The sequence below is a fragment of the Lithobates pipiens genome, unplaced genomic scaffold (genome assembly GCF_037356315.1).
Source record: "Lithobates pipiens isolate NorthernLeopardFrog02 unplaced genomic scaffold, aLitPip1_a1.2 Scaffold_18, whole genome shotgun sequence".
NCBI lineage: Eukaryota > Metazoa > Chordata > Amphibia > Anura > Ranidae > Lithobates > Lithobates pipiens.
In genome coordinates, this window is record NW_027507758.1 from 276,460,470 (window position 1) to 276,474,127 (window position 13,658).

A 13,658-nucleotide genomic window follows, 5' to 3' on the forward strand; every position below is an offset into this window, starting at 1 on the left:
ATTCTTTGCTTTCACAATACTCACAAAGAAAAGGGGAAGCCACTTACTGTTTAAATGCCTTGTACAAATGTATTAAATGCTGTGATATTCATACTGTTTTCACTTGGTAGCAGACAATACAATGCGTTTCTTTCCATACAGAGCTTTCACATAGGGTAAGGGTCACAGACTGAGAACTGCATTATATCTGGGCTCTCACACCCATGACTATAACAATTAAGTTAAACAATGGATATCTCATAAGATCCAGCATTTTACTGATGCATTTTTATTATTATAAGGCCCCTTTCACACAGAGAATGCAATCCTTTTCTGTCTTTTTTTTTTTTTTTTTTCTGGACCTGTAGGTAGGCATGTGTAAATAGACACCTGCCTGTCCCGATCAGGTCCTCCTGAGAAACTGAAAGGTGGACCTGATCGGAATGTCCACGTGAAAGGGGCTTTATGCAGTTTTTCATATCAATTTGTCAAAATACTGTAAATTGCAAATAAACCTGTATTCTGTGCTTCGCAGAAAGCCACCCTTCTAAACCCTGCAACTAAATATTCACAAATTATACTATTATTATATTTATTAGGACAGCATTAAGCCTTCCTTCACATTAAACACAGCTTTCATCTGACATTGCACAGTTTCAAAGCCGCATTTCAGTGCGATTTCGGGTCTGACTTGAAAGACATATGTGCGGCTTCATGCACAGATGTCTATAGAAGTCGCACCTGAAATCAGCAAAAGTAGTGCAGGAGCTACCTTTGCAAATCAGTGCGGCACTGCACTGATTGGAATAGTGCCATTGCCAGCAATAGGCTGCAACTTGTCATGCGATTTAACCTGTCAAATCACATGACAAATTGCTTCAATGTGAATGAAGGCTAAAAAAAACACCTAGAAAATAGACTAGGGGAAAAAAAACACAAATGTGATCAGTGTGATCAGTATATAATCATCACATATGTTCAAAGTACTGCCATAGAATAGGAAACCCTCATAGTAATCAATATTTACATCTTGCTAAAGTATACATAAAAGAAAATGAGAAGGGAAAAAGAAGGGGGGACGAGAGGTAAAAAAAATGTGAAAAGAGAAAGGGGAAGAGGAGGGGAAGGGGAAAGGAATAAAAAGGGGGAGAGGAAAGGTAACAAAAGGGAAGGGAAAGGGGGGAGGAGAAGTGGACAGAAAATGGGTAAGGGGGAAATGGAGAAAGAAAAGAGGGAAGGGAGAGAGGAGGAGAAGAAATGGAAGGGGGGAGGGGGACCCTTTCCATTTGTCCTGTTTACCATTATCACCAAGAATGAACGTGAAAAAAAATAAGGTAGGAAGGGAAATCTCCCCAGTGGAACACAGATGGGGAAACAAATTACAGGAGTTATAACCCTCCCTTATTCTTTCAAAAATGAAAAGAAAAGTTCAGAATGAGTTTATACTTATATAGTCACATACATTTAAAGTGATTGTAAAGTCTTGTTTTTTTTTATTTTTTTTAAAATAGCAAACATGTTATACTTGCCTAATTCTGTGCAGTGTATTTGAAAAGAGTGGCCTGGATCCTCCACTTCTTAGGTCCCTCTTTGCTGCTCCTGGCCCCTCCCTCCTGTCGAATTCCCCCGCCACAAGTAGCTTGCTATGGAGGCACCCAAGCCACAGCTCTGTGTGTCCATTCAGACATGAAGCTGTGGTTCAGCTTCACTACCTCTTTCTTCTGATTGGCTAACATTGGCTCCCACTGCTGTGTCTCAGCCAATCAGGAGGGAGAGTCCCAGACGGCCGAGGTACTAGTGGACATCACTGGATAGAGATGGACCTCAGGTAGATATTGGGAGGGCTGAGGGGGGCTGCTGCACACAGAAGCCTTTTTTGTCTTAATGCATATAATGCATTAAGATAAAAAACCTTCTGCCTTTACCACCACTTTAATAGTTAGTAAGGCTTAATAAAGACAGGTCCATCCAGTTTATCCTATGAGCATGTGCTGTGCACATTTCCTATGAATTGCTATATCCTTGTATAATGCATTCACAGAGAATGTATCTACACTCTTTACTGATCCTACTAACTGTGGAAGGGAGTTCCAAGCCCTCCCCTACAGACCAGAGAACTTCCTTCTGAGACAGAGGGAAGGTAATTTAGCCTTGTGCAAGCTCTGACACAAACCATTGCGGAGTTTACTCAGGACTTTTTGCATAAAAACTGCAGAAGGCAAAAGGGGTGGCAGGAGTACAGGAAAAGTGTTAGTAGCTGAGAAGGTGGCCTACAAAGAGAACCTCTTAGCCCTTGTACACACGCTCGGAAGAATCCGTCGGAATGTGTCCTATCGGACCGTGTCGTCGGATAATCCGACTGTGTGTGGTATGCATCGGACTGATTCCGTCGGAATATCCGTCGGACCCAATTTTCCAACATGTTGGAAATATTCCCCGACCAATTGGGCCGATCGGACACACTCCGATCATGTGTAGTGAATTTTGATCGGACCAAGTGCCACGCATGCTCAGATCAAATTCCTACATCAAAGCTATTGGCTACTAGCCTGAATGTAGTCCCATCGTAACGAAAATACGTCATCACGTTCTGAAAGATCGGATTTTTCGCCAACTTTGTCCGACCGTGTGTATGCAACAGTTTCGGACAAGATCCGACGGACAAAATCCGACGGGCAAAATCCGACGGATTTGGTTGTGGAAATCTCCGACCGTTTGTACAGGGGCTTAGTTTACTGTGCATAGACAACTCGACAGGTTCGCTTTAAACAAATCATACAAATGCAGACACATTCAGAAAAAAATAAAACCATATTTTTTCAAGCAGTCTCCTTAATTTGTAATATAATAAAGCTTGCAACTTACAGCACTAACACAAATAGTGATTTTACGTGGCTCACTTTTACTTAAGCATTCTAATCATGTATCCATGTCTTTGTTTCAGAAACACCTGCCAGCTGAAATAGCGCAAGCTGGAATCCACCCGATATATTTTTGCACTGCTTATTACATTGAGATGTTGATGAAGGCAGAAATGCCACTTGTCTTTTCAGCGTTCCGCATGTCTGGTTTCACTCCCTCCCAGGTAATATTAGACATGTTCAACTTCTTTCTGATTATTGTTATATTGTGTTAAACATGGTTTGTAATGCCTTGATTAGGGCTGCCAGTGAATACAATACTACATTAAGTGATATCCAAAAATGCTAAAGTCATTGCTCTGAATAATTACTTTCTGACTTTTGACTGCATGCATATTAATTAAAAGTATCTCCCTGTTTCTCCCCTCTTAAAACTAGAGATACACTCTGTAACAATTTCAATTAGTATTCCACAGTACAATTCTTATTTGCATTGTTGAATATCCATAGCATGATAATGTCCTTGGAGAGAGACAGTGATCAGTAAAGTTTATTGCTTTAATATAGACAGCTAAAAATGTACCAGTGTGTAATACTAAAATACTAAGCACACTTTTTTTTATTTGTAACCTGTTTAATAAAAAGATACAGAAAAGTGACAAGGACATTCTAAAGCTGCTTGATGCATTGGATTATTTTCATTTACCCATATTATGCTGCAGAAGTATGTATAAAGCTGAATGCCAGGCAAATATAAAAGACACACATGAATGCAGCTCTGTATTTAATAATATATTATTATTTTTTTTCTATATAATTAGTGTAAGTACCTTATTTTGATCTGGCACCATCAGCTTTGTGTATAGCTCAGGCTGGGACAGGGAGAAGCAGCACAAGTAGCCACTCTATTGTGCTGCAGTGACTCTGTTGTGCTGCAGTGCTCATGTGCAATCAGGGAACATGCTGATAGGAGGAGAAAACAGATTGACTGAAAGATAAGCTCATCAGTCTGCTGCTTTTCTCTCACTTTCTTTTCACAATGTAGGGATGGAAGAAGACCTGTTCTTAAACTACGGCAGAGAAAAAAAGAGGTCTCTTGGCCTGCCACACAAAGCTGTGCTGTGTGGCAGAGTTGTATAAATCTCAGTATTGAATAGAAAGAAATTAAAATCCGCTGCAGGCTAAAAATGGTTCTGCTTATGGGTTTTCTTGTGTATTTATTCATTTACCTGATGTCCAATTTTAAGGATAAGTGCAAGATACTGTTAATTTGCAAGGATGGGGAATAAAATCATATAGGCTATAAACACAGTTTCGGGTAAATATGAATATATTTGGGTTTACCCTTGAGGAGGATATACTAGGGCAGTGATGGCGAACCTTGGCACCCCAGATGTTTTGGAACTACATTTCCCATGATGCTCCACTACACTGCAGAGTGCTAGAGCATCATGGGAAATGTAGTTCCAAAACATCTGGGGTGCCAAGGTTCGCCATCACTGTACTAGGGACACAAGCTGGGGAAGAACTGGAAGAGAGAGAGTGTGTGTGTGTGTGTGTGTGGAATATTTATGAACATATGACATATGGGAAAATGTGAAGTCTCTCTTTCCTAGGTAACAAAAATTGGCTAATGCATGAGCATTGTATAAGGAGCAAATGTTGTATAGTTTAGCTTTGTGTCAGATTTTGTCTTAAAGTAATCCAATATTGAAAGCTTATTTCTAACTGGATGCTAGTATTACACATGTAACAACTAAGGCAGGCCATATAGTACAGTACAACTAAGGCAGGCCATACACGGTTGAAATCTCGGCTGGTGTCCTCCAAAAGGTGTCCCCGTTCAGTAAAGGCTTCTGTTATTGTTAAAAGTTCCTTGTTGCCGATATCATAGTTCTGTTCTGCAGTTGTCATTTGGCGGGAATAAAATGCACATGGCTGTAATAACATCTTTTCACCAATTCTTTGAGAAAGAATTGCTCAGATGGCTGTATTGGAGGCATCTACTTCTACTATAAAGGGAAGTTCTGGGTTGGGATGTACCAGTACAAGTGCACTGGTGAATAAGGTTTTCAGATGTGAAAAGGCCATTTCTGCCTCTGTGGACCACTGGAAGCGTGCCTCTTTCCTTGTCACCTGAGTAATGGGGGGGGGGGGGGCATCCCTAGAACCATTGCACATCCTTTATGTTCTTGGGGGTAGGCTAATCTAGGATGTCTTGGATCTTGCAGGAATCCATGTTCAGTCCTCCAGGAGAGATGATGTAGCCTAAGAACTGTATTTGGGTCAGTTTGAACTCACATTTTTCCAATTTAAGTAAAACAGTTTCAGCAGTTGTGTTGCGATTTGGATCATCAGAAATTAAATTCATGGTTGTCACAAACCCCTTGAAATCTCCTAGAATCTCATGGTCTTGCTCCAAGTATGGGGAAACCCAGGCCATGGCCTCAAAGAACAGAGATATAATAAAGTCTGTCTTGGAGCGTGGGGTTGCAAATCGGTAAGGTAGCAGCTGAAAGTGCAGTCAACATGGATTCAGGAAGACTCTATAGAGTTTAGGATCCCCATTGAATTTATTAGGCAAAGGGAAGCAGGGAAGCTACTGTTAGTAGCTGTCTGTTGAGGTTGCTGTGCAAGTTGTGTTCGTAATTCAATTACTTCTTCTTGTAACTCCTGCACTCGTGCTTGTAAGCCTTGAACAACCTCAGTTAGTGAGACAACATTTTCACTCAGGGATCATGAAAGTGGTTGTAAACCCTTACAAACTACTTTGACCTACAGGTAGGCCTAAATTAAGGCTTGCCTGTATGTCCAAGAAATATTTACTAAAAGAAAGTCACCGTCTACGGTGCATGCGCCATAGTCAGCGGCGCTCAGGCACACTATCGCCGTTTGCAGCATGCAGCTGCTAACGACGATATGCCGTTAGTGGCGGCTCCCATGCGCATGCGCGGGAGTGACATCATCGCTGCTCAGGCGCTGTGAGTGGCCGGAGCAGCAATACCCGGAAGAAGATGGACGCTCCGTACTACAGGGGACACCGGTGACATCGCTGGCTCCTGTGTCAGGTAAGTGACACATAATGGGCTAATATGTGATGCATAGTAGCCCATTATGGTTTACCTTTGCAGGGAGACAAAAAAGAAGTAAACCCATCAGGGTTTACTTCCTCTTGAAGGTGCGACTGTCTCCATGTTGTGCCCAGATTATTCTATAAGGAGAATACCTGTAATGAGTGTAGACCAATGGCCGACAACGTCAGGCCATCTCAGTTCTCAGGTCTGTGAAAGATTGGAAAGTCTCAATTGCTAGACCAATGATCAGTGTTGGGGTCACAAGCTGAGGTCGGTGTAGAAGAGCCTGTCGTAGTCGAGGTCTCAAGCCAAGGTCGATGCGTAGTTGGGGTCACAAGCCAAGGTCGATGCAGTTGGACAGTTTTGTAGTCGGGGGTCACAAGCCAAAGTCGTTACCAAACAGCAGTAGAAGTAGCTCAAGTAGGTGCAGAATCAGCCCACAATAATCTTGGAACAGGAAGTGCAGGGACAAGGCTTATATAGGAAGTTCACGAGAGGAGCAAGGAGTTCAAGGTTCAACAACAATCAAGACACAAGGCAGGGTTTTCCAATAGATCAGGCAGGGAGCTGTCCAGCGTCCCACATAGCACAGCAAGAAGATTCAATTCCAAACACATAAGAGGTCCCAGGTTCGAGCCCAGGTTCTGCCACTTATGTTCTTAAGAATTGGGTTCCACCATTTTCTGTCAAGATGCATTCTGAAAGATCTGTTAGTGCTTCTTGGATTTTTAGGTATCAAGAAACTTTCCAAGGATTGCGCATCTACCAGGCAGATGTTAAAGGCTAATTTGATGCCAAATCTGGGTGTTACATACTTCAGATGGCTCTTTGAGCTGCAGGCAATTCTTGGTTTTCTATTTTCTCCTGGATCTCTGTGTTGCTATGTTGCCTTCCCCTCTGTTAGACTGCTTTTAGATGCACTGACAGTTAAGAGTTGCTGTGTCCCCCAATAAACAAGAAAGAAACAAGGTTTTTTTTTTTATACTCCGCATAAAAACCCTTTCTTCGAGTCCACTGAGGAACACAAGCAGCTCCATTTTGTGTTTATTTTCATGCTCTCAGTACTACTTCCTTACAAAATTGAGGCATGCAGATTGTTGGTAGGGTAAACCTATCCTCACTTAAGGGAACTGTAACCCAGAAGTCCCTGAATTACTGTGTTCCTCAGTGGATTTGAAGAAAAGGATTTTATGCTGAGTACAAAAATCCTGTTTTCACATTTGTAGATGATCAACAGATAGTAAAGTCAGTGTTTTTGACTTATCACAATGGTTTTCTTTTACCTTCACTGAGTGCTGCTATAAAGCACAGCAGAAGCCACACATCTGGTTCAGAATCACATTAGAACTGGATCTATTACTGACACCAATCCCAATGTGGTAACACACATGCAAGATAATGGCACTGCAACTCAATCATGCAATCAGGGCCGGCAAGAGGTCTCCGTTTCCACTCACCATGCCTGACTTGCGGTCTTCACCTCGCAACACAAGAGTCCTTCCATGCAGATAGTCGACAACAAGGTGAGGATGAATACAATTTCTCTTTATTTCATCCTAGGAGTACATATATTCCAAACAGAGCCAACACTAATGTGTTTCAGCCTATCAAGACCTTACTCATAGTTAGTCTGTTTTGGTTTTTTTTTTCCATTTTTTCCTGGTTGCCAAATTTATCTATAAGTAATTTCCAATGTAGTGCCTCCACCCCCTCCTCTGCTAAGTCATTCTTAAAGCATAGTCCTGTCATGACACTGTGGTTGTGGTTTATGAATGGCTAAGCAGAGGGAGGGGACAGAGGCATAACTCTAGAATTGGTGTTGGTTAGTAATAGAAGTAATAGATACAGTTCCGGTGTGTCTGGGAGTGGAAAGTGTTGCCCCTGTTGTACATTTTGGCAGTGCTCATTTGAGCTAAAAGAATACCATTATTGTAGGTAAAAAAGGCTGACTGTTCTGTTTGTAGTAAAGAAGATCTACAAATGTTTAAACATTAAAAAATTGATGTACCTGGAGTTGGGCTTTATTTTAGCACTGTTCATCTACAGTATATCACATGTGTCAAGCAAAAGGCCCACATGCTGAATCTGGGTTGCCAGTCCATTTCATATTACCCTCATACCTCTCCTACAGCTGCAGAAGTATAGAAGAGGACAGAACTCCTCCACCATATCCTGCGCTTCTCTGTTTAGTCGTAGAGAGGCTTATCTCTTAAACCCCCCCCCCTCCCCGGTCTCTGCAGTCGACAGCAGAGAGGAGGACAAAACTCCTATAGATCCTGCACCTCTCTGTGCAGCCTCCCCTGGTATCTGTATTTAGTAGACATGCTGACTTCAGCCCACCTCTGGTCCTCCTCCCAGATCCTGCACTTTTTGTTTCTCAGCTCTGCCCTCAGTCTCTTCCTGGCAGCAGCACAAGGTAAGGGGGGTGAGAGCACTGTGATGTAAAGGAGGGTGGAGGACTCTTGACTGATCCTGGGGGAGGCTCTTGACATATAATGTAAGGGTGAGTGGGGTGCTCTGGTTATAATTATTATAAGAACAATTCTATGCCAGTTGAAAAAGAGGGTTGCACACCGCTGTTATCACCCATAAGAAATGTTATTGGAAACTGCTCAGATCGAACACCATGGCACAACCAATAACGTCTCCAATCAAGTTTCTTGTTTGACCCTCCTTTTTAGACTTGCATCATCTGCTACAGGAGTGTGAGTAGGCTCTTTGCGGGTCTGCACCTGCCCTTCACAGCTTAAGTCTTAAGTTATTACTAAAACCAGTAATAATTGAATGCAGAGGCAAATATTTAATATAGGAGTAGATAGATATATTTACATACAATCGGCTCTTTAAGGGCAACCATAATGCTGATGTAGCCTGCAAAGAAATTGAGTTTGACACCCCTGATCTATATTTTACTGAGCATGTATTCAGCATACATTACCTAAATTGTTCCAGTAATGGCGCGTACACACAATCGGACTTTCCACCAACAAAACCATGGATTTTTGTTCAAAGGTTGTTGGCTCAAGTTTGTCTTGCATACACACGGTCACACAAATGTTGGTCAACAATTATGAACATAGGGATGTACTAGACGTACTATGTGATTTTTCAGCTCTTTAGCCGCACCCTTTGGGCTCCTTCTGCTAATTTCGTGTTAGTAGAAGTTTGGTGAGTGTTGATTCACACTTTTCTTTTTGCGTTTTTTATTTTGTGCTATTATTATTACTATTATTATTCTTGATATCACTTGAAATAAAAACCCTTATGCTGCGTACACACGATCGGAATTCTCGTCGGAAAAAGCTCTGATGGTTTTCCCGACGGAATTCTGATGGAATTCGGCTCAAGCTGTCTTGCCTACACACGGTCACACCAAATTCTGATAGTTTATAACACGGTGACATACAACAATGTACGATGCGACTAGAAAAAGGAAATTCAATAGCCAGTAGCCAATAGCTTCTGTCTCGTAGTTGAATCTGAGCATGCGTGATTTTTAGCGTGTCGGAATTGCATACACACGATCGGAATTAACCGATAGAAAGTTTTTCCGTCTGGAAAATTGAGAACATGCTATCAATTTTTGGCTGGCGGGAATTCGGACAGCTAAATTCTGATAGAGCATACACACGGTCGCATTTTCCGATGAAAAGCTCTCATCTGTCTTTTTCTGGCCGGAATTCCGATCGTGTGTACGCAGCATTAGAAAATTTGTTTGCAATATCTCCATCAATATCACCAGTAAATCAGCTTCATTATTATCCCATTAAAGAAGAAGAGAATTTTTAACTGCATTTGGAGATTTCCTATTTTCCGCATCACAATTGTTAATTCTCCATTCCGAACACGAGTTTACAAGACCGGCCACTTCTGCTTCTGACCATGCGTGGACTTTTGTGCAACGGACTTGTGTACACAAAATCTGACTTTCCGACAACAAAGTTTTGTTGGTGGAAAATTTGAGAACATGCTAGCAAACATTTGTTGGTGGAAAGTTCGACAGCAAATGTTCCATGGAGCATAAACACAGTTGGACTTTCCGACAACATGCTCACATCCAGCATTTCCCATCGGAAAATCCAACCATGTATACACGGCATTAGTGTTAGGCTGGGTTCACACTATTGCAAAATGGATGCGGGTTTCCACGCATGTCAGGAGATTGTGACCAACTCTCTATGGAGCCGGTTCACACATCTCTAGAGCGGCTTCTGATGCAAATTGCACAGGAGCCCTGTGTGTCTTTTGGTCCGTTTCAGGTCTGGGCCCCTGCTGCAAGCCGCTCCGTGCTTCAGTGTGAATCCAGCTTTAAAGCGGATTTAAACCCGATTCATGATATTTGACCTGGGCACATATATCTGTAGTGTTTACTTATCTCTTTCTAAAGCCCTGAGTCCCGTGTCTTTATGCTGCTCTTCTAGTATTAGCATGATAATTTCTGACAAGTTCTCCGACACAGGAGATAAAAGCAGCTGGAAATTTATGTTGGAGTGGGTGCTATAAACAGATGAGCAGAGAGCTGGTCTATTCACAGCACAGCTCTGCAAGTATCTTCCTTCTTCTGCCTATGTCAAGGGGGGAGGGAGGGCTGGGAGGTTCGGTGTATGTGCCTTTTCTCCAATGAGCTTTCAGACTCCATTCCCACAGCTGAAAGAGGAAGAACAAAATCTAACACAATGTTCACTTTATAAACACTGTATAAAGCTGAAGACAGCAGATATACAAATAAAACTTATGTAGGGAGATTTGTTTCATCTATGTGTATCATCTGGGGCTATTCACTTCTCTGGGTATAGGAGAGGGGTTACATCCCCTTTAAGACTGTTAAGTGTTATCTCACCTTTCCTAAGAGATGCGTGGAGGCTTCAATTGCTGGTGTATCATTCAGAAAATACTAGGCTCCAGGCTGATATGCCTACCCTCTTGGGTCAATACATAGAGTCCCTACCCAGTATGCATACAAGGACCTCTGACTTTTCTCTGATATTCCTGCTCTACAGGTCAGTGGCATAATAACTTAGAAAGTATCAAAGCCAGGGGTAAACATTATAGGCATACGATTAGCATTTTCCAATGCAGGTCAACAGTTCCAGCCCCCATGTTTCTTTCCTGAAATGTTTACTTTAAATAAAACATGTTATGGTAAAATCATGTAGGCTGCAATTGCTGACATCTTTTCAAAATGTTCTTTATGTAAATGGCACACACATTATTGTAGTAGTACAAAGATAGCTTACTCACCATATATAGATACGCTAGGTGCCAATGTGTTTTTGGATACCTGCTGTCTAAATGAAATACTGGGGTTCTTCTGTCATAGGGCAAGCTCAAATACACATTATTAATCCTAGCTAGGCTGCTTTGTGTAAAATAATTACTGTTTACTTGTCAGTGAAAGTATAAAAACCAACATACAGTATGTAGGGATCATGGCAGTTAAGAAACAAAAAAATAAGCAAAAATGCCAAAAATAAAATTATTGACAATGGAGAAATAATTAAACTGGTTCCCACCATTCCTTTTGTTTCTAGCAATCTCCAGAGAATAAAATACTCAGAACAGATTTTGTCATGCTACCAGTATGAGACTGTGCAATTCCTAACTAATATTTTCCTAATCTTCACAAAACCTGGATTAATCGAGACCTTTTTCTGATATCAATTGTAAGTTAATACACTTGTGTAGGTAGCTGGCATTTTCAGCAGTGATCTCCCACTGCTAAATTTGTCACCATCCTGGACGTGCTGAGAACCGCTATTGAAAATGTATTAATATACAACTTCAATTAACTTTGAATGTAGTTGAAATATGTGAAATACATGCTGAGGAAATTAAAAGAGCCATTTCACTTGCATTTCAATTCCAGCCTTCTTTAATGTGAACTAAATATATTCAAACAGCAGCTCTAGTCCTCGAAAATAACAGTAGCCCTCGATTTTGGATAATAAAATATATAAATAAGAAATGGTCATGCTGTATTTTCCACACGACTGACAGAGGGAGGTATATGCGCATAGCAGGAAGTAGGGGTTTCTAATATATTGTACTGAATCTCCTGCCAGCACATGCTTTTAGAATTTTGTGATTGACTTTAGTTATAAGGAAGAAGTCAATTTGTTCAGGGTCATTTCAGAGATCACAGCAACTGCAAGTTATCTTTTCAGCAATCTGTTGTGGTAATTGTATTGTTACAGTTTTAGGTTTTATGTTATATCTATAATAACATCATTCAGCTGGTCATACAGTAGGTTTATGTGTGTTTGAATGTTTTGGAAGATGATCTTAGTGCCCGAAATATTGTATTGTAATCAGATGTACCATATACATGTTTGTGCCAGACACTGGCATCATCTTACCTTGGGACAGACATAGTGATTAGTTAGGGATTTCTCATCTGTCTTATCAGTCTTCTCCTGAAAGATTTGTTAGCTAAGGCCGGCCATTTATAGGATGAAATTGTTTACGATTCCCCCACACCAGACCCATGCAACAAGTAACAGTTTTCCTGATTATCACCACACTAGTGTCTGCCAGAAACAGTGTTCCTCATCGTCACCACACCATTGTAAGCCAGCAACAGCATCCCCAATTTAGGCCACACCAGTTCTAGTGTCACTAGACCAGTGTAAGTCAGCAGCAGTGTTCTTATTGCTGCCACACTAGCCCCCTGTCTCAAAAGAACAGTGTAAATCAGCAAGATTGTTCCTGATCACTGCTATACAAGTCCCACTGTCACCAGACCAGGGCAGTCAGCAACAGTATTCTTGATCGCTGCCACAGAACAGACCGGTGCCAGTACATGGTGACATCACGAACAAGCCACGCCCAACATGTTTAGACAGAATGACGTCTTTGGGGGACAGGCTTCGGAGCTGTATTCAAAGTGTATGTGAACATTAGTATTTATGAAACAAAAGAGAGATGTTTTATCATTTTCCACAATGAGAGATTGTATAATCTTTTTCAATGGTGATAACGCTGGTGAAAGTGAGTCTATGCCATGGGGAGTCATCTTTGGCTTTGATACAGTAAGAATATCATGACAATTTATAATATGTTGGTCCATTAGATCTGGCAAGAGGCGCTTTTTATACCGTGTCATAAGGTGGTGCAATCTCCTCTATTATTGGTGGATTACTTTGCATGTGTTAATGAAGGGTGATTTCTATATACACTTTATAGAGAGAGAACTCTTTCTTAGATGAAGGATTTCTGAAGATAGGGCACTATTGCTCCAACTGACACCAAAGATAGGGCATTATTTCCCCCATTGTAATTGACAATGGGGTACTATTCTTTCCACTGATACATACCATAGGGCACTATTGCTCCCACTGACACCAATGATGGGGAACTGTTCCTATGATTGACACCAATGATGGGGCATTATTTCTCCTCCTACTGACCACAGGGGCTGTGTAATTTTATACTCTCACTGACCATCAAGCCTGGAACATTGTTTACTCCCAATGACCCTGGGGCTTTTTCTACTCACGTTGGCCACAGCCCGGTCCCCTAACATCTGAAGGACAAACAAAGGACTGATCCTTTGTTTAGAAAGTTTGGAGACTCCTGACTTATATCAGGGACTTGATTTTTAAACATGTATAATATATATATATATATATATATATATATACAGTGGTGTGAAAAAGTGTTTGCCCCCTTCCTCATTTCCTGTTCCTTTGCATGTTTGTCACACTTAAGTGTTTCGGAACATCAAACCAATTTAAACAATAGTCAA

The 13,658-nt window shown here is 41.3% G+C and overlaps 1 protein-coding gene across 2 annotated transcripts in view; it reads left to right on the top strand.

Annotated features, from left to right (window-relative positions):
* TBC1D32 (TBC1 domain family member 32) overlaps positions 1–13,658 on the top strand; it is a 448,964-nt gene that overhangs the window by 383,193 nt on the left and 52,113 nt on the right. For both annotated transcript variants that reach the window (XM_077487027.1, XM_077487028.1), the window contains exon 32: positions 2,924–3,064. In XM_077487027.1, the coding sequence (XP_077343153.1) occupies positions 2,924–3,064 (141 nt within the window). The remainder of the gene's footprint in view (positions 1–2,923; positions 3,065–13,658) is intronic.